We start from the raw sequence: 22323 nt of genomic DNA, 5'->3' as shown, positions 1-22323 counted from the left end.
GCTGAGGCTGACAAACCCAAGGTGGACAAGTGAAAAGGCACAGTTCCAATGTTACCAAACAACACGGCAGGCCATTGATTCAAGTCCATTGAAAGTTCCAAGGTCAGCACAGCATGGGAGGCTGCTGAATGACACAGCTACATGCAGGGTTCAAGTGTGCCATAAGCTAGAGACCATTCCCAAAGCTATTTCTTATATATGGGAAGCAGACCACATCCCTAAAGCAGCTACTCAGCTGCTTGTAGTAGATTCTACCATGGAGTTGATTGCTAGTCTCATCATGGGGAATAACTACCACTGGCTTCCCAGCCACTCAACCAGGCCCAGCCAAGTTGACATACAACCTTAACTATCACAGAACACACAGAATCACTGTACCAAAAAGTATTGGTTGATCATCCATTTCAGGAGGTGGCATATGATCAAGAACCAATGGTACCGAAAGAAGAAGCCAAAGCTGCACTGAAGGAATTGGTGAAAAACAAGGCTCCAGGAATTGATAGAAGACCCATTGAGATGTTTCAAGAAATGAATGCCCCACTGGAGGCACTCACTTGGCTATGCCAAGAGATTTGAAAGACAGCTACCTAGCCAACTGACTGGAAGAGATCCATATTTGTACTCATTCCAAAGAAAGGTGATCCCACAGAATGTGGAAATTATCAAACAATATTGATATCACACATAAACAAAATCTTACCGAAGATAATTCAAAACCATTTGCAGCAGTATATTGACAGAGAACTTCCAGAAAAGCAAACTGGATTCAGAAGAAGACGTGGAGTGAGTGATATCATAGCTGATGTCAGATGGATCTTGGCTGAAAGCAAAGAATATCAGAGAGATGTTTACTTGTGTTTTATTGACTATACAAAGGCGTTTGATTGTGTGGATCATAACAAATTATGGATAACATTGTGAAGAATAGGAATTCCAGAACACTTAATTGTTCTCATGAGGAACCTGTACCTAGACCAAGAGGCTATCATTTGAACAGAACAAGGGGATACTACATGGTTTAAAATCAGGAAGGGAGTGCATCAGGGTTGTATCCTTTCACCATACTTATTTGATGTGTATGCTAACAAATTATGCGAGAAGCTGACTATATGAAGAACGTGGCATCAGGATTGGAGGAAGGCTGATTAACAACCTGAGATACTCAGATGATACAACATAGCTTGCTGACAGTGAGGATGACTTGGAGCACTTACTGATGAAGATTAGAGACTACAGTCTGCAATATGGATTACACCTCAATATAAGGAAAACAGAAGTCCTCACAACTGGACTAATAAGCAGCATCATGATAAATAGAGAAAAGTTTGAACCTGTCAAATACTTCACATTACTTGGTTCTACAATCAATGCCAATGCAAGTAACAGTCAAGACATCAAAAGACATATACAAAAACAAACAAACAAATTCACTGCCGTCAAGTCGGATCTGACTCATGGTGACCCCTCCTTGGGTTTCTGAGGCAGTATCACTACAGAAGTAGATTGCCAAATCTTCCTTCTGAGGAGTGGCTGGTGGGTTTGAATTGCCAGCCTAATGATTAGTAGTGAAATGCCTTAGGCACATTGGGCAAATCTACCGCAAAAGATCTCTTTCAAGTGCTGAAGAGCTAAGATATCTCCTGGAAGACTAAGATGCACCTAACCCAAGCCATGGTATTTTCAATCACCTCATGTGCATGTGAGAGCTGGACCACGAATAAGGAAGACCAAAGAAGAGTTGATGCTTTTGAGTGGTGTTGGCAAAGAATGCTGAAAGTACCATGGACTGCTAAAGGAACTAACAAATCTGTTCTGGAAGAAGTGCATCCAATGCTAGTTGGAAGCAAGAATGGCCAGACTTCCTCTCACCTACTTTGGTCATGTTGTCAGAGGGACTGTTCTCTGGAGAAGGCTGTCATGCATATATTTGGAATAAATATTGTGAAAGGACACAATCCTGGCATACTTCCTTCTTGATTTTAAACCATGCAGTATCCCCTTGTTCAATCTGTATTCTGAGGATAGGAACTCTGGTGGCATAGTGCCTAAAGCATTTGACTGCTAACCAAAAGGCTGACGGTTCAAACCCAACTGCCACTCCCTGGAAGACTGGGCAATCTACTTCTGTAGAGATACTGCCTCGGAAATCCAAGGAGGGGTCGCTATGAGTCGGTATCGTCTTGATAGCAGTGATTTTATTATTATTATTATTATTATTCTGAGGAAATAATCTGGGAAGGTGGACTATTTGAAGAAGAGCGTGACATCAGGATTGGAGACTCAGTAAGAACCTGTGATATGCAAATGACATAATCATGCTTGCTGAAAGTGAAGATGACTTGAAGCACTTACTGATGAAATTTAAGACGACAGTCTGCAGTATGGATTGCACCTCAACATAAAGAAAATGAAAATCCTCACAACTGGATCAATAAGCAGCAACATAATAAATGGAGAAAAGATTGAAGTTGTCAAAGATTTCATATTGCTTGTTTCCACAGTAAACACCAATGGAAGCAGCAGTCAAGAAATCAAAGGATGTATTGTACTGGCCAAATCTGCTGCAAAAGACCTCTTAAAAGTGCTAAAGAGCAAAGATGTCTCTTTGAAGACTAAGGTGAGCCCAACCCAAGCCTTGATGTTTTCAATCACCTCATATGCATGTGAAAGCTGGGCAGTGAATAAGGAAGACTGAAGAAGAGTTTATGCTTTTGAGTTGTAGTACTGTCGAAGAATACTGAGGATACCATGGACTGCCAGAAGAATTAACAAATCTGTCCTGGAAGAAGTGTAGCTGGAATGCTCCTTGGAAGTGAGAATGGCCAGACTTCCTTGCACCTACTTTGGTCATGTTGTCAGAAGGTTCCATTCCCTAGAGAAGGATACCATGCTTGGTAAAGTGGATGGTCGGTGAAAAAGCGGAAGATCCTCAAGGAGACGGATTGACACAGTGGCTGTAACAATGGGCTCAGGTACAGCAAATATTGTGAGGCTGGCACAGGACTGGGCAATGTTTTGTTCTGTTGTACCTCAGGTCACTATGAGTCAGAGCACCAAACAACAACTGCATTGGACAAATCTGCTGCAAAAGACCTCTTTAATGTGTTAAAAAGCGATTACATTGCTTTGAGGACTAAGTACCTGACTCAACCTATGGTATTTTCAATTGCCTGATATGCATGCTAAAGGTAGGCAGTGAACAAAGGAAACCTAAGAAGAATCGATGCCTTTGAATTAGGGTGTTGATGCAGACGTTTGAATATATCATGGACTGGTAGAAAAATGAACACATCTGTCTTGAAAGAAGTACAGCCAGGATTCTCCTTAGTAGTGAGCATGGACAGACTTTGTCTCAGGTACTTTGGATATGTTATCAGGAGGAACCAGTCCCTGGAGAAGGATGCCATGCTTGGTAAAGTAGAGGGTCTGTGAAAAAGAGGAAGACCTTCATCATGGGTTGACACAGTGGATGCAACAATGGGCTCAAACATAGTACTGACTGTTAGAATGCCACAGGGCTGGGAAGTGTTTCATTCTGTTGCACATATGGTTGCTATGAGTTGGAATTGACTTGATGGCAACCGACAGTGAGAGGCTAGTATGGTGATAAAAGCTGTTTGGGGCCCAAGCTTGATTTTACAGTGTAAGGGGACATCGTTTTCAAGAAATTTTGCTGAGAGACTGGATTAATCATGAATGTTTTTATGTGTTATTACTTATTTATCTATATATACTTCTTTTCCAACAATGATCATCTATTACTTGTGTAATAAGAATAAAATCCATACACATTGCTTACAGCATCCACTGATTATGAGAGAAAGAGGAACTCAATAGAAAACGGCAGATCCTCATCTTTCATGCAGTGCAGCCTTTCCAATCCCAGGCTTGCCCTTCTCTCCTCTGCACCAGCCCTTCTCTCCTGGGCACCAGCCCCATGACGCTGAAGTCAGTATTTAATTTTTGCTAATTCCCATCTCATCTAAGGAGCTCTGGTCGCATAGTGCCTAAGGCACTTGACTGCTAACCAGAAGGCTAGCGGTTCAAACCCACCAGCCACTCCTCGGAAGGAAGGTTAGGCAATCTATTTCCGTGGTGATACTGCCTCAGAAACCTAAAGAGGGGTCGCTATGAGTTGGGTCAGACTCGAGGGCACATAACAACAACAACAACATCTCATCTAAATGTAGAGTCTGGTGCCAGGCATTAGCTGTGACTGTGGCTCCCACTATTCTCCGATCTATAAGCCACCACACCCCCATCCCACACATGTCCAGGATCACTGAGAGTTACACACTTGTCCACCCAGTTTCACTCGTCATTCCTACAAGCCGCAGGCAATGATATTTTCCCGCCCTCTATTTCCCCCGCGCTTAGAAAGGCAGAATAGAATAGTGCGGAAGAGAAAAGCCTTTCATAATCTGACTGGTGTGGGTTCTTTTCCCCATCTAAGTGACCACGGGCAAGTCTCTCAACGACTCTATGCTTCAGTTTCCTCATCTGTGAAACCGGGATAGTATGATACTATAATATTAATATCCTATGACATTAATATTATATCATAAGATATGGGTTGTGAGTGTTATGTGGACCGTGTTTTGTAATGCCTAGCATAAAATAAGTAGCAACCAGGATGGCTCACTTTGATTAGCGTTGCCGCGGACACAGGGTGTCACAATAGGTGAGAACTAGGATGCTTCATATCAACTGGACAGTCTGTCACATGACCCCAGGGTGCCAGACGGTCTCTCTCTCCCCGCACAGGGCGTGTTGCGGTCCGGTGACCCGTCTTTCCAGTCGTCCCCCACCCATGGCTGAACCTGACGCGGCGGTGGCTCACGCGCCTTTCCGCTCCAGCCTCTTGCCACGGACCACACGTCCCATCCCTGCCTCCCAGCCCCGCCCCGTCCCGCCCCGTCCCGCCCCTCCAGTATCTGGGCGGCCGCGCCCGCAGGTCGTGTGAGCTGATTGGCCGCGCTGTAGCGGCGGGCGGCCCGCGGGCGCACACACCCTCCCCTCTCAGCCAATAGGCGTACGCGCGTCACTGACCAGGCGGCCCGCGGGCCGGCTGCCTCTCAATAAGCCACATTGTTGCACGAAACTCCAGCTCAAGAGTCTCTGGGCGGCCGCGAGCACCTATCGGTCGCTGAACAGAGAAGATCCGTGAGAGGAGAATCACGCGTGGGACCGAGATACCGAGAAGCCCGAAAGCCCTAGTGGAGCAGGGCTGCGATTCTTTCCAAGTTGAGTCTTAGTGAGCGTGTGTCTGAAGGCCCGTAGGGCAGCCGGACACGTCGCCTAGTGTGATACCTGGGTGCCTGCTAGCAGTTGTGACTAAAAATCTGTCTTTAGAGACCTAGGAATCCCTAGAAGGAACACCATCGCCGTTAGCCTTCTTTGTGCGCCGTCCGGACTCCCAGCTCCCAGCAGGGCCGCCTAAACCCGGGTACAAAGCGGTCCCACCGCTGCCCGCCGCCTCCGCACGCACTCCCGCTCCGGTTTCCCAACTCGGCTCTGTCTGGCCGTGGCAGGATGATCGCCTCGCATCTGCTCGCCTACTTCTTCACGGAACTCAACCATGACCAAGTACAGAAAGTAAGTGGGCGGGGGAGGCAGGCTCGCTTCCCACAGAGTTGCCTGGTCCCTGGCCGTCTTTCAAGCTGTACACTCCTCGACCCTGCGGGGACTCTTTCCCTACCCACTTTAGGGCCTGGTCTGGGCGACCCGGCAATTGCTCCGCAAGAGAAGCCACGTCCGCTCTGTACCGGCAGCCTTGTGCGCGCGTGCGAGGGGCCGGCGCTCGTGCGCCGGCTGGCTCCCCCTCTTCCTGCCACACTGCGCGCTCCTTCCCTCTCTCGCTCCCTTTTTTTTGTTTCTGGAGGGGCGGGTCACCTAGCACGTAGTCAGTGACTGCTGGGCACAAGTGGGATGATCCCCCTTTCTGCAGCTGAGTTCCGGCGAGAGCACGTGGGGAGAATCGTGGCTGCGGGAGGAGGCTCAGCTGCCGCGTGGGGGCTGCCTGGGGCCTCCGGCGCTTAAATAACGCGCTTAGGAAACCTGCGGTTCCCCTGGTTGTTCCTCGCGGCCTGCTGAGGTGGGATTGGGGAGAAGTCGCCTGGGGAGGAGAAAGGAAGAGGGTAGAGGGGCTCCACGCGCCGCGACCCTTCCCGTGAACTGAGGCCCTCTTGGCGGTGTCCGTCCCCCCACCCCCCACGCATCTGCCTCGGAACTGCCCCGCCAAGAGTCTCAGGGGCCAGCCACCAAGTGGGGGGAGATCTTTGGGTGTTCTTTTTCAGTGCGTTCCTTGAAGTTACTTGGAGAGGACCAACCTCCCTTTCCCGGATTCCTTGAGATTTTTGTCCTTCCGAAAATGAGCTTTTTCCAGTTCTAGGGCCGGACCTGTCGACCCACCTCTCTCACAGGGGTATCTTTGGCCAGAGTTTTCACCCCACCCAGGTTATTTACATAAGAAAGAGCCTCGGGTCCTGCTGGGAGCCTCTCGCCGGGTGCCTCTGGGTTTGATGGTGGGGGTGGGGCCGGGTTGGCGCCCGGGCGAACTGACTGGGGGGAGAACGGAGAATCTGAAATGCCCGGGATTGGCTCTTGGCCTGGGGTCGCAACTAGTACTTGAGGAAGAGGATGAACGGGGGGCGCAGGGCGGCTGGGAGTGGGGACAGAGCTGCATGGTAGTGACTGAGCGTTGCTCCAGTACATACTTGAAATTTCAGCGTCTAGTGAGAAAACATTTTTAGGAAAATGTCTAGACGTTATCATTCAATGAGGCGAGCTGTTCGTACTCCCACTCTGAAGACCCCGAGAGCAAAGGAAAGGATGATGCCAGAGCCATGGCAGATAACTCCCAACTGAAGCATGGCATGACTCAGCCTTAGACTGGAGAAGGAAGCAGAGAGTAGCTCGTTTAGTTGAGTTTTACTTTCTTTACAAAGGGGTTTTACTCTAACTCATACTTGGGACGTGGCTCTGCTCTGCATTTTATTTCAGTTTATTTAAAAACGTGTCTGTGTGCCAGCAAGAGGTTGGCAACTTCTCTGGGCTTCTCCACCTAACAAGTGAGTTAACTCTTGGGGAAGACTGTCGTCTCTTGACAAATCTTAAAATAAAAGTGGGGGCTCCTTAATCCAAGGGAGGATGTATCAGTTGGGTAAATATCACTCCAGGACATGTTAAAAGGCTCTCCCCGGATCCAGAGGAAGGGGACTAGGACAAGAACAGTGGAGTTTTAGGACCAATGTGGCTTGGAATGAGGGTCATCTCTTTGGCCCTACAGTAGAAAGAGAATTAGCTAGGTTATCTGCAAATGAGTTCTAATTCCTGCCCTAAAGCTTATTAACCCCTGGACCTTGAGCAAGTCATTTTGCACCTGCAGACCATAGGTTTGTCTTTGTCAGATGATAACATCAGCTTTGTCCACTTTTTAGAGTTGTGATGGTCAAGCACAATAATGTGAAAACGTCTTTCCTGTAGATGTCTTCTCTCTACACTGCAGCTATCTTTCCGACAGTGTAGTGTCCAATGAGGATGCTTGACTGTGTTTCCTCTAAATTACCGATGGGGGCAGAATTGAGTCAGGCCTGTAACACGTCTGGTATCATAACCTGGGCCTTTGAACCAGGTTTAGGTGAGCAAAGAGGTTTAATTCCCGGTGGCAATTAGAGTCAGAGAGGGGAATAATTTGGAAACATCTTTTCAAGTTACCTACTTGAAGGGAGAATTGGCAGGAGGATGAAGCAAACTTGCATTTAATTTTAGTCTTTAAAAAGGCCTTGATTTAAACTCTTCAGAAATCCCTTTGTGATGACATTATCTGGGTTGTAGTCTGAGGGCACCAACGGCTTAATCCCATTGAGACCACTTGTCTCCTAATGGAAAAGCCCTGTGTTTTGTGCCATTAGGATAAGAAGTGGGGCTATTTGCTCACGTGCCTGTTGACACTTTGGAACTTGAACTAATACAAATAGCATCTACTGTGTACCAGGTGTCCCTGGGTGGTGCAAATGGTTAACACACTTAGCTGCTAACTGAAAGGTTGGGAGTTGAAGTCTATGCAGAGGTGCCTTGGAAGAAAGTCCTGATGATCTGCTTCTGAAAGATCACAGCCATTGAAAACCTTATGGAGCACAGTTCTACTCTGACACACACAGGGTCACCATGAATTGGAGTCAATTGTAACTGGATGTCCCAGGCACTATTCTAAGCTATTTACATATATTAGCAAGAGCTGAGAACTGAAGACATGTAGTTGAGCTCCAAAGCACCATGCTCTTGACCACATGCATACATACCTACCTCTTGGGAACATTCATGGGCTTCATCCCTATCCATGCCTGAGTCTACTCATAGATGCTGGCAACAGCAAACTCCCCACACACACACCCAACATGTCCAGAAATGGAACTAGCTCTCCTCTTGTTCAATTAATACACCAATATCCTCTTGCCAATTTGGCTGGGAGCTCTAGACTCATTTTCACCGATTTTCCTTTCTGACTGCTATACTCTTGGCAACTGGAACCTGAATCACTTCAGAGATCTGATGAATTTCCCAGTTTCTAGTCTCTTTCTGGAAACAGATAGGATCTTTTCAGAAGCCTTGTAAGACATTGGCTACTGAATGTCTCCTGCTCCTGCCAACTGTGCCCTCCATCTCAGCTTCATCTTCTCCATCTTTTCAGTATCCAAAGACTTGAATCACCATTCTTCTAAGTGTCATATCTGTTCACACTGTGTTCTTTTACCCTTGCCTTTGTGGCACTGAACATTCTGCCTGACTTTTCTTCCCTTGCCTCCTTCCAGCTCAAATGCTACCTCCTCTCAAGCTTCTTCTTGCCTCCTCCTCCTTGATCCTGTGTGCCCCCATCATTCTGCTTGAACCTTTGATGGCATTTGTTTCATTCTGCCATCATGCTCAACTACTAACCTAAATGTTGCCGGTTCAAATCTACCCAGTGGTGCTGTGAAAGAAAGACCTGGCCATCTACTTCACTAAAGATTACAACTAAGAAAACCCTATGGAGAAGTTTTATTCTTTCATTCATGGGGTCACCATGAGTCAGAGTAGACTTGACAGCAGTAGGTTTGTTTTTTAGGGGGCATACATTAGAGTTGGGTTTTCCATTTGGGTTCCTTCCACAGGACTGGAGGAATCCTGCCTATTAACCTTTGTGGTCATAGTTTCTAGCCACTGGTGAAGTGCTCAATGAGTGCATGAATGAAAGAGGGGAACTTCCAAGAGAAAGAAGCTGAGTGAGGGCTGCAGGGAGTGGAGGAAAATGACAGGCAGCTAGGGGGAAGGCTAGTCCTGGGCTGAAAGTAGGGATAGCTAGATCTCAGGGCTATTCTTCCATCAAAGCTTGGCCTGAGGTTGAGGCTGATCCTGAGAGAGATAGAGAGATAGAGATAGAGAGGGAACTTCCTGTCTTCCAGCAAACTCAATGCTTTGTGTCCTGTCTATGAAAAGACAGAGGATTCTTTGTGTTAATTTAAGTATAATTAATACAAGATACAGATTTTTGTCTCATAGGAATGAGACTCAAAGTTGACCATAGAATTGAGATGGAGTAAGTATACAGCCCTTCTTTTAGACATTGACCAAACTGTTTTAACACACATAAGCATGTTTTCACTCCACTCCTGGAATATAGATAGCTCACTTAGATTCCTTGCTATTTGAGCAAGACGTAGTTTTCAATTGTAGATTTAAGAAAGAAGGGAATATTTTAGAAGCAGAAAGATTCATTGGAACCCTCAAGAGGCAAGATAGACAAGAATTGTAATGTTTTCTTGAGAACCTACTATGGATACAAGGCCCTTTCAGAGCTATGTGGAAGTGGAAACGAAGACATCTTTCAATTGTCTGGAGAGATAAGGCTCCCATGAAAATAATTTATAGGCACTAGGGGATGGTGTATGATTAACTAGGGCTGCAAGTCAAAGAAGTTGCATTACCATGGGTTAGTACTGAGTTAGGGGCCTGAACAGAGCCTTGATATGTTTTGAACACCTGCTCTGTGCCATGTGCTCCAGATATAGGATTTAAGTGCCTGAAGTGACCTACAAATTAAGACCTCAATGAGATTATTTATGACTGGATTTATTGACACATACAACTTGTCTCATTTGTTCACCTTGTAACATCTTAGTATCCTAATATTGTCCTTTTGCTGCTCAGAAGACAACTGATGGCAGTAGGAGTGTTTTGTCACTTTTACCAACCACCCATTTATTTTATATTGCTAATCTTCTATTTCAGAGAGTGCTAAGAGGCCCTTTTCTCTTTGCACATGAATGAATTAAAATTCCCTCTGAGGTTCCTCAGCCAAAGCCAACTTTTTTTTTTTTTTTAAGCATCACTTTTCTAAATTGAACTTTTCTAGCACCCTGAGGACTGCTAGGGGCCCTTTTTCAGAAAGTAATACCAGCAACATAGTCACAGTTTTCTTGAAAAATCTGGCAACTGGACTAAGGAGATCTGATGTACAAAAAGAACTTAGGAGCCTCAGAAAACTGGCTTTCTTTGTTCTGATACTTCTGGCTTAAAAGACCAACTCTTGATAAGAGGTTCCTCATTATCAAAGTCAGCAAATTTGGTTTGTTTTCCAACACTCTGTGTTGTCTGTCCTTGCCTTTTCAAAGCAGTGGGGATGTGGGTGGGCCAAACCAAATCCCCAAGTTCACAGGATGTGTCTTCATATCCATGAATCACATGTTTCTGGTTCCTTCTAATGCCAGGTTTCTCAACCTTGGCACTACTGACATTTGGTGCTGGATAATTCTTGTAAGAATTATCCCAGCCTATAATAAAGAGCAGGGATTTTCACCTTACCTAAATTTACAGGGGCAAAGACTGTGTTTTTTAATATTCCTTTTATAGTAGCTTTCAATGAGGAGGAATTTTTACCTCCCAGTAGACTTTGACAATGTCTGGAGGAATTTTTGTGTGTAACAAACTGAAGGTGGGAGATTGCTACTGGCATCTGGTGGGTAGAGGCCAGGGTCGCTGCTAAACACCCTTCATTGAAGGGTAAATCAAAGAATTACCCGGCTTAAAACCTCAGCAGAGCTGAGGTTGAGAAACTCTGCTAAAAAGGAGACCATAGTCTCCCCTCTCAGCTTCATCCTTCACCCCCAGTAATCAAGTGCATTGTTTATGGTCACACAGCTGGTTAATGGCCCTGAGTTGGAAACCAGGGCTCCTCCCCTCCCCAAAGTGGCCACATTATGGTGGGAAATGACCTTTTATAAAAGGTGGTAAGAGGCACTAGAGCCATCAGCAGATACCCATGGTCCCTGGATGAAAGGTGAATTTCCAGTTGTTATGTTTCTCTTCAGCTAGAAAAATGTGAGCAGTGCACATTCTTCAGGAAGCCCATGGGAGAGAGGTCTGTTCAGTTGTCCTCCCCTGGCTGTGCTGAGCTTTCTATCAGCCAGGCTTCTGAACAAGACAAGCATGTGAGCTGGTTAAACTCAAGCCCAAGAGCTGCCATTACTGGGGAAGAGAAGAGAGGGCCACTGTGGGACAATGTGGCAGTCATTTGGAGAGGCTGTGTGGTAAGACACAGAGCACAGATGCTCTGGGCTGGGCTCCCTGGATTTGGATCCTGGCTCACCACTTAAAAGAACGGTGTAGGCTTGGGCCAGTTATTCACCTGTCTAGACCTCAATTTCTGCCTCTCATAAAATGGGAAGAGTGTTTGGATAACACCTTGATAGGGTTATTATAAGGATTAAAGAAACAGTTAATATGTGTGAAGCTCTTAGAGCTATGTATGGTACACAGACAATGCTTTATGTTTTAAATATTATTATATATAGAAAAAGAGACATACTCTTAGATCCTCTGGTACAATATCCAGCCATGAGCAAAGAGAAGCCCTGCTTTGAGATGGATAATTCCCAAGGGCTTCTTTAGGGCATGTATGTTCAGGCCAATTTGTGCTTTCTGGCTGTTGTTGCATTAGATAGAGACAGAGAGGGCAGGAAGGCGAAGAGTTTCTGAAGACAGGGAAGCAGGCTGCATCCTTACTGCCCTGTCCAACTTTTCAAACCTTGCCTTTCCTGAGCATCCAAGGCCCATCCTTGGGCTCTTCCTCTTACTTGTTTTCCTTCTGGCCCTCTGGTGAGGTAGTGTCTAATTTGGGATGTTTTGTCTTTAGGATGTTTTGCTCATTGGTACCTCAGATTAAAACACTCCTCTTTGACAAGTCATGAGAGGCACAGCTGTACTGAATGGTCACAGTTTTAGTCCCAACTCCTTTTCTCTATGTTATGGAGAAAACATAACACCATCCTCTCCTCAAACCTCTGACCACCAATACCTTCTTTGAGAGCAAGAGGGCGGAGGATTGATTGCTGACGCCTCTTACTTCAAGGAATTTGTTTTCTTTTGCTATAGAGTTTGCCAATGAATTACTTGTTCACCCCTCTTCACATCTGCCCCAGACTGGCTATTCTTGGGGAAAACTTTTAAAGTTCCTGTGCTGTAGAATTACAGTATCACATCTGGTGGCTTTTGGTCCCATCTGCCTTTGGAGTTTCCCATGAAAGAAACTGGACCTTCTGAACAGATTGAAAACTTTCCCCATCTCCATGTTCTTTTGGCACATTGGGGAGCAGTTCTCCAGCCAAATTGTGCCTCAGCAGAGAGCTCTTTGCCCCCCATATACAGACCCTGGGCTATTGAGTGTCGTCCCTTCTGTTGACTTGGGATACTTGGGGCCCTTGCCAATACCCAAGGTGATCTGTGTGGAATCCAGCGCTCTACTTTCCCACCCTTTCTTGGAGGACCTTTGTGTCATCCAGTCTTTTCTTAAAGAGAGTATAGTCAGAGAATCTCATTTTCCCTGAAGCGATGGCCTATTTTGGGAGTGGTTATGCTTTTTACACTTTCGTCTGCAGATCGCTAAGCATTTCCCTGACGTATCTTCCCTGGAGGGACCTCAGTAAAAACTTCTATCAACATTAACGAGATTGAGTTAGGGCTGTGATCAGAACCTGGCCCTGGGAGCACTTGAGTCCACTCAGCCAGCTTTCCTGACTTCCTGCTTCTTTTTACCCTCAGCTCTGCACTCTGGCATCTGTGCCCTGGAGGTGGTCCATATTCTTTAAAGGTTGGCTCCCCAACCCCTTCCTTCTGGCATTTTCACATCATCTGATAAACATAGTAAAGCCAGATAAACGTCTGACAGCTTTAATTAGTGAGCGCATTCAAAGCTGCTACTTTTCCTTCTTCCGCATTTGAAGGACTTTCTCCTTCTGCTTCCTCCTAAATTTTCCTTTGTCTCAACCCCTCCATGAAGCCTTCCAGCCATACCCCATCAGTTCCTTTTCTCCCACACCTCCCAAAGGTTTTGAAGATAACAAACATGCACAGTACTTAGTGCTGGGCTCTGTCTACACGTTCTACTTATAGTAACCGAGGTATGTTGAGCAGCCCTTCAGGATAGGTGGTATCATTATCTATTATTCAGATCAGGATGCTGAGGCACAGAAAGGGGCAGTAAGAGACAGAGCCAGAATTCAAACTTATCTCTCTCCAAAGTCCCTGCTCTTAACCCCAGTATGGGGCTACTGAAATGACTGGAGATGGCCAGTTGTGTTTCACTTTCATGGGGTTCTATGTCAAGTGTCAGTGCTGAGAAGGGACTTTTGGGATCACCTAGCCCCAAACCTTTCATGTGACAGATGAGGAACCGAGGTGCTGTGTACTAAGGGACCAGCCCAAGTTTGTATAGGATAAGCCCCAGGGCTGGAACCCAGGTTTCTGGTACCCATCCTCTTCCCTTTCAGCACCATGTATGCCAGTGCAAGATGCCTACACCTTCAGATTTGCCCACAAACAAAGGCGGGCTTTGCTTTATGATCTGTACATAGGATGGCCCTGTAATTTATTTTCCAAACTGGGTACTTTTGAGAGTTAAAGGGACTCCTATACATAGTTATTGTGCCCTTATGTGTGTCAGAGCAGAAATGTGCCATAGGTTTTTTTTTTTTTTTTTTTTTAATCTTCATACCACCTTTATTCATATTAGTCTAAATCTACAAACATCCCTGATGTCCATTAACAGGAAAGTGGATTAATTAATGGTGGTATAGTCATGCAATTGAATGTTGTTGTCAGGTGGCACTGAGTCGGTGACCCTATGCACAACAGAATGAAATATTGGTCAGTCCTGCACCATCCTCACAATTGTTGCTGTGCTTGGGTCTATCATTGCAGCTACTGTGTCAATTCATCTTGTTGAGGGTCTTCCCTTTTTTCACTGACCCTCTACTTTACCAATAGAATAAACCAAAAAATCAAGCCACTGCCATCGAGTCAGTTCTGATTCATAGCTTCTCCCATTTGGTTTCCAAGGCTGTAAATCTTTACGGAAACAGATTGCTCCATCTTACTTCCATAGGGTGGCTGGTGGGTTTGAACCACCAACCTGGTTAGCAGTCAAATACCTTAGGCACTGCACCACCAGATTCTCTTTACCAATGGAATACTACTCAGCAATTAAGAGAAAACAACTATACATGCTACAACATTAATGAGTGTAAAAATAAAGGAAAAAAGGAAAGAAAATGTTGAAACAAAGGAACCAGACACAAAAGAATGTATACTATTTGATTCCATTTATATTAAGTTCAAGAACAGGAAAAACTAATCTATGGTGACAGAAATGAAAGCATAGTTGCCTATGAGGATGGGTGGGAACTGACTGGAAAAAGACCTGAGCAAACTTTCTGGGAAAATGGACATATTCTACCTTGATTGGGTGTTGGTTACATGGTTGTATATAACTGCTAAAGCCCTTTGAACTGTACACTTATGATTTATGCTTTTTATTGTATGTAAATTATACCTCAGGTGTAAAAAAAAAAAAAAATGCCTGGAAAAGACCTATAGGGTTTTCTTTGTTTCTTTAATTTTTATTGTGATTTGAGTGAAAATTTACAAAGAATATTCATTTTCCATATAGTAGTTCATACACGTTTTGTTTCATGACATTGATTACCATTCCCCATAATGTAACAGCTCTCTTGTCACTTCTTCCCTATAGTTAACTTTTTCTTGTGTCCTTCTTTCCTATGCATTCCTGCCCCCCGAGCTATCTTTCTGTGCAACTACTCTTCTGTACTTCCATCATTGATCATTCTAAGAAGTGTATCCACCTGATGTAAATGTTCACCCTATATGCTTATCTGTTGATTGGGTGGAAGCCGCAGGAGTGAGTTCAATTCTGGACCTGAAGGGTAATTAGGGGCCGTAGTTGTGGGGTTCTCATCAGGCTCTATCAGACCAGTAAACCTGGTCTTTTTTATGATTTTGAGTTTTGTTTCACATTGTTCTTCCACTCTATCCGGGATCTCCTGCACAAATCTCTCTCCCTATAGGGTTTTCAATGGCTGATTTTTTTTAGAAGTAGATCTGAAAGATCTGGATGGGTTTGAACCGCCAACCCTTTGGTTAGCTCCCGAGTGTGTTAAATGTTTACATCAATTGACTTGATGGCAATTGGTCTTATTAATAGTTATGCTGTTACCCTAGGCATAAACATATTATCCTAGGCAAGATGGTCACCCTAACAATAGTGGGTATGATTATAACAGGACTGGGTTATTGGCTACAGGGTGAGTAGGATAGACTACGAAGATCTGTGGCTGGACATGGTGCACGGGGACAGACCCACATGGATTTGGTTCAGCAGGTAGACCAGTTGGCAGCAGGAGTAGGGCAAGAGGCTGAGGGCCAGACTGTGTTCCTCGATACGGGACTGTCTAGGGGAAACCTGCTAAGTAAGGGACCTTGGGTCTAGTCAGGACAGTTAGGTAGATGAGAGAAGACAATGTTCCCGCCAGGATCCTATGAATTGAGGACACAAGCCTGAAGAGCAAGATCATGTGGAGTACCTAGACTCCAAACCAAGCCTGTTGCCATCAAGGCAATTCTGATTCATAGCAACCCTTGTATAGTACAGAGTAGAACTGCCCTATAGAATTCCCAAGGCTGTAATCTTTACAGCCACATCTTTCTCCCATGGAGTGGCTGGTAGGTTCAAACCACTGACATTCATAGGATAAATATTTCTTGAGCACCTACCATGTCTTGAGTACCAAAATAGCTGCTGACATTACAAATCTGAAGACAGGCACATGTGGTGGGTATCTTCAGTCCTCTGGGACTAGTGTGGGTGAGAGACATATAGTGTCTAAAGTGTGTTGACACCACTGGCTGGGGAATTTGGGGAGGGACCATTTGTAGTGGGCCCTGAAGGGTGAGCAGGATTTTGGTAGGCCAGAGATGAACATTCTAGCTGGGAAGGGAGATCAACACATATACATGGGTGGTGTAGTGGATAAGACATTTGGCTGCTAACCAGAAGGTCAATGGTTCAAACCCACCAGCTGCTCCACAGAAGACAGATAGGGCAATATACTTCCATAAAGATTTATAGCCTTGGAAACTCAATGGGGGTTGCTATGTATTGGAATCAACTCAATAGCAGTGAGTTTGGTTTTGGTTTAGGTTAACCTTTCTAAGACCAATACTCCGAATTGTGGTGATCAGTGTGATATAATGGCAAAGGAATAATGAAAAATATGAAATCCTTTGGGAACCAAGTTGTGTGTGATATAAGTGATTGTAAAACCATATTTTATTATAGTGAAAAACTGCCCACTCTCTGCCCTTACCCTCTGTTTGTAATTGCTTGTTGACTTAGTTGCCTCCTGCCAATAGACTGAGTCCTTTGTAGGCGATGGCTGGTGTCTCCTTTATCCTGGTATCCTCAATGCCTAGTCCTGGCACATAGTCGATGATCAATCAGTATCTGCTGGTAAATGAAGTGTGCCAGGGTCACATACATCAGGAACATATTATCCTCTGCACTGCTGTCCCACAGCCGGAACAGAATGTCTGCGGACAGGAGGATCCCAGGATGGATACCCCAAATGCCCATCTCCTGGACTCTTGACAGGAGCTGCTGCTGCCTGAGGTCTGTCTGGCTGTAACTCAAAGAGGAAGAACTGGAAGAACAGGAAACCCTGTGACTCAGGACCTGCAACAGGATCCTGTAGGAGTGGCCCCCATGCCTCCCTGTCAGCCCCACACTTACCGTGCTGCTCCAGAGAGCAACTTGTGAGTGTACAGTGCCTCAGAACTGAATCTACCTGAGGAGCATGGCAGCCACAGTGAGGGTCTCCCCACCAGATGCCCCCAGCGAAGTATTATAGTGGGGCTGCTAATTTTGGTAAGCTGGCTTTTAGATCACAGGAGACTTAAGGACTCGCTGATCTACTCTGCGTCTCTTCCATCCCAACTCATTTTTTTAAATTAGAAATATCTCGCCTTGCCGTGGCAACTGTACATTACACACTTGCTGCTCTTTGCACAGCCTTGGCCATTCCAGGTGGAATCTTTGAGGGCTGGACAGCTTTCTTCGGATGGGCACACCTATGCCCCAGGTTAGGGCCCTTGGCTGGACACTGGACATTGTGAGTCTTGCCAGGGACTCACAACCATTTGGCTTGTGGTTTGAAGAAGCTTCTCCAAGCCTTGATTTCCTTGTGAAAGACTGTGGTAAAGCAATAGCAAAGGAATAATGAAAAAATATGAAATTCTTTGGAAACCAAGTTGCAAGCATGTGTCAGCACATAGAGTCATTGGAAGATTCTGGGGCTGGATTTAAATTATGACTCACCCCACTTTTGATCTTTGTCCCTAAGGACCATGAATATATTAAGTCAGAAATATCCAAAGAGTGGAGAAAGGAAATCCAGGTGTGCCTTAGGGTGTCTACATCCTTGGCTCCGATTTCCAGATGTTTGCAGAGTTATTTTTTATCTGATTTGCTCACTTGAATTCACTCCTCTACTAGGAGGGTGTGTTCTGCACAAAAGACTGATGAGCATTTGCTCATTCATGTCTTATTTATTTTTCTGCCTGATTACTGAAAGGATTTGGTGATTTGATTCAGCATTCAGGAAAAAGATTTCTAGAACAAGAGTCATGAAATGGGCAGGGATAATTACCAAAAAACTTAGACTAAGGAGAGTTAACTGGAGTGGAGGACAGAGCTCTGAGCTTCCTAAAGTCCAGGCAAAAAGGACAGCATTCCTTGAACCAGTCATTTCAATCTCATTGACCTGTAGCAGGAAGCACTGTGTCTGGGTAGACAGCCCTTCTCCTGACCCTCAGCCCTATAGGGAATTGACTGGCTATGGAAGAGTTAAAAAAAAAAAGCCCAACCCACTGCCGTTGAGTGGATTCTAACTCATAGCAACCCCCATTGAGTTCCTGATGCAATAAATCTTTATGGAAGTAGATTGCCCAGTCTTGCTTCCATGGAGTGGCTGATGGGTTTGAACCACCAACCTTCTGGTTAGCAGTCAGATGCCTAGGCACGGTATTACCAGAGCCCAGTGAACAGCCTTGTGGCTCCATACAATGGGATGATCTTTATGGTCCTTTTTTCCCCATTAAAAGTGGAAGGATTAAATCATACCCATACAAAAACACTTCAGTAAGGAGCTAATGTAATGTTGTTATGTGCTGTCGAGTCAGACTCGACTCATAGCTAGCCCTCCTTGGGTTTCTGATACTGTATCACTACGGAAGTAGATTGCCCCATCTTCCTTCCGAGGAGTGGCTGGTGGGTTTGAACCGCCAGTCTTCTGGTTATCAGTCAAGTGCCTTGGGCACTATGCTACCAGAGCTCCTTAATATAATGTAGTGAGGGTGAATAGCTTTCTGGTATACCTGAAATTCATTGTCTCCTTCAAGGACCTTAAGTCTTGCCTTCTGAACCTTTTCACATGCATCTCCAGGCCAAGATTTATCCACCAAGCAACCTCTCCTGAATGCAGGTCTCACAGGGCACTTGGCTCACACTGGTGTGACACTTCCCTGGGATGCCTTGAAGCACATTTAACCTTTCTTATCTACCAAGATCCATCCTTCCATTTCAGAGACATTTATAGGGTCCAATAATATGAGCCAGGTTCTGTGCTAGCTTGCAAACTCCTAAACAGCAGGGATCTTGATTTTTTAAATTATGGTTTGGTGTGCTGTATTACTTAGGATATTGTTGGCATTCAATAGATGTTATATAAAATGGAATAAGCTGGGGTCACAATATTGGTCAGGGATTCAAGGGTTGAATGATGTGAGTCTTATTTATTTAGAAATTGAAGTTCAAGGTTTCTTCTCTCCTACGTTTTCTTTTTCAAACCTCTTAAGGCCTTGTAGCACTTCGTATAACAGACTGTCTAAGTTGGAGTATTACATCTTCTAGACATAGTTTGATCAGGGCCAATTTCCCACTGAAACTGGGAATTCGGCTAGCCTCGGGATCCCAACCCACTGCCATTGGCATTGGCTACTAACCATTCAACTGAAATTGCCTGTAAGATGAGATGAGCCATGCTGGACTATCAGGGTTGTCATTTATTGTTTTTGACAACAGAGTAAGACATCAGGGGATCCAGGTTTTGGTGTCAATTGTGTGACCTTGATTAAGGCTGTTTGCTGATGGGCCTCAGTTTCTTGAGGTTCTTTCCAGCCTCACTTCCAGAGCTTCCTTTCCAGGGCTTCCCTGTACCTGGTTAGGACTATCTCTCCCCGACTCAGGCCACTTCAATACCACACTTTGAAATGGAGGCTCTCTGAGGGTGACCTTTTGTTTCTTCCATTCTTTGCATTGATACTATGAAACAATCTCCCTTTCTTTTACTTCTGGTCTGGAAGAGAATGCAGGCACTTAAAGGGATGGACTTCCCTTACTGGGAATTGTCTTATTTCATAAAGAATATGAGATTAATTTTTCTTTATGGCTTCCCCTGCCCCACCCTCAATTCTGTAGAGGAAGCAGGCAAGTCAGTTGGGTGTGTTATGGGATAAAAGAAACTGACAAAAATTGCCCAATGAGGAAATTCTAATCTCTTCAAGATTGCTAAATACATTTCATCTAAAACTGCTATCTCTTACTCTAACACACACCCTTGCCTTGAGGCAGGCAGGTGCCTCCCTACACCTCTGGGGTTTTACTCCAGCCTGCTTTTATTTCCATGCCTACAATGCGCTCCCCCCACCCATCCACCGCCCCCTTTCCTCCTCTCTCCCTGATAGAGATTTAAAGAGAAGCAGTCCAGCTGTGATAGGCCATATACTCCCAACTGAAAAGGAAGGAAATCTTTGGGGCAACAGTCATTGCTTTGTTAACCCTGAGTGTAACTAAGTTGGGTTAAGAAATATCCCTAAATCCTCCATGGGTGACATTGGCAAATGGAAGTCTAGAAGAAAAGAGAAAAAAGGGTGGAACTTCAGCAGCCTGGATGAACACAGGGTTATTTCACAGGGACACCCTTGGTCTAATATCTTAATCAACTACTGACTTTCAAAAACTCCAGACAAAAAAAATGGTTAAACAACCTTTAGATGACCTTTAGCAGTGTTGACCAGAGCATGACCCACCATTTTTACATCCCTGGCATGGCCAAGAAATGAATCCTGTGCTGTGGATACCAGCTCAAGGAGAGGGGAAGATGCCTGAGCCCCCAACCCTAGAGGTGTCAATTCAGTTAGTCTGGAGTGGATCTTGGGAATTCTTAACAATACTTAAAAGCTCCTGACATGATTCTGATGTGCAGCCAAGTTTGAGAACTCTATTCTAAGTGGTAGAATGAAGATTAACAGAATTTATCAGGAAGCAGATTTGCCTCACATTGAGGAATAGCTTTCTAACCACTAAAGCTGGGTCTTAGAAAAGCAGTGAGCCTCTCATGATAGGATACATTCAAATCTAGGCAGATGACCATCTATTGGGATAAGAGAGGAAACTTGAAAGTTCTCTATGTTTGGTGGGATTCTGAATTAGTTACCCCAAGGGCCATTGATTATTAAGAGTCTGTGAATATTTTTTAGCCATAGTTCCACTGTCCTGTGTATGCTTGGTATCTCCTAAATGACTTTATTCCATTACTTTAGGCCTAGTGCTCCTTCTTAACACACTGTGGGTGACAAGTGGCAGGATTCTGAAATGAAAAGTGCATCACTTCCAATCCAGGAAAACCACCTTTGTTCTGCTTGCTTCTTGTTTCTGACTTCCTGTGTCCCTTGGTAACCATTCACCCTAATACACATGTGTCTGCTGAGGCTGGGTGGACTCTAGTGGCTGTTTAGGAAGCTGTGCCACTAGGTGATTAATCTTCTCGAGTGGCCCTAATAAACTCTAGGTAGATACAGTGTCACATCTAGGTGTCATCCATCCCTGAGTTTTGAGTTCAAGACCTCAGGTGAAAAAGGAGATGTTTGGACCAAAGTGCTGTATTTGCATTTTCCACAGATATGCTTGCATTTTCCACTCACTTTCTTTTAGTTGTCTCATGTGAAGGAGAGAAAACCAAGGCCTTGGGTTACCCAAGAAACCTCAGAGCAGGGAGTACTGGCCCAAACTAAGGGGGCCCCAGGCAGCTGAATGTGGTGGTTCTGAGGACTGGCTTTAGAGCCAGACTGGCCTCAGTTTGAATCTGAACTCTACCCTCAACACCTGTGTGACCAGTAAAACACTGATACAATAGTTTTACAAAATGGTAATGGGATCAAGTCAGTAAAGTATACAGGATGGGGTATGGTGGGTAAGAAATGCTTAATAAATTTTTAACTATTGGAACTATCATTGTCATCGTTTTTGTCTGTCCTTGAAACTTGAAAGATGATGATAAACTGTTAGTCATGACTTCAATAAAGAGTGACCATTTAACTTGTTAGATTTTTATAAGGGTGTTATACCTATAGAGAAAGGATGAGAAGTAGCAACTGGATTTCCAAAAAGTCTTGTGGAGTTTAAACATTGAAGGTAAATCAAGAATGGCCTCTGTAGAATTGTGACCTCACACTTGGGGGAGCGATGGTAGAACCTCCTAATGAGCCCATATAGGCTCTTCTCATCTATGCAGGAACTCTCCTGCCCCTTTGCAAACACCCACACCTATCTATGGAGTGGGGTGACAGCAATACTCTTTGGCGCTCTTTTTCTCCCTTTGGGAAAATAGTTTGGTGGGAGCTTTACATGGGACATTGCATGATAATGTCCAGAGACATGGCTACTGCCCCCACTGACTTCTGGCCAGCCAGCTCCACGCATCACAGTCTCTGCTGTCTGCCTTTCATGTCTGCATCAGGGTACGACTGAAGTAGAAGATGGCCTTTTAAAAGGCCATAACCAGTCTGAATGCAATGCAATGCCATTGGCTTGTGTGGACCCTGCTGTCATCTAAAAGAAAAGGTCACCTAGCAGAATGGAGGAGAGTACATGAGCCA

At 45.0% G+C, this 22323-nt stretch overlaps 1 protein-coding gene across 1 annotated transcript in view; it reads left to right on the top strand.

Annotated features, from left to right (window-relative positions):
• The first annotated feature begins 5532 nt into the window (after positions 1 to 5532).
• The window catches only part of HK2 (hexokinase 2), a 73738-nt gene continuing 56947 nt past the window's right edge, over positions 5533 to 22323 (top strand). The window contains exon 1 of the mRNA XM_007957424.2: positions 5533 to 5595. Coding sequence (XP_007955615.1) covers positions 5533 to 5595 — 63 coding nt within the window. The remainder of the gene's footprint in view (positions 5596 to 22323) is intronic.

The sequence above is a fragment of the Orycteropus afer genome, unplaced genomic scaffold (assembly GCF_000298275.1).
Source record: "Orycteropus afer afer isolate SDZICR_OR568_19922 unplaced genomic scaffold, OryAfe1.0 scaffold00748, whole genome shotgun sequence".
Taxonomy (NCBI): domain Eukaryota; kingdom Metazoa; phylum Chordata; class Mammalia; order Tubulidentata; family Orycteropodidae; genus Orycteropus; species Orycteropus afer.
The sequence above is the reverse complement of the archived record's forward strand: the minus strand, read 5'-3'. Positions and strand labels throughout refer to the sequence as shown.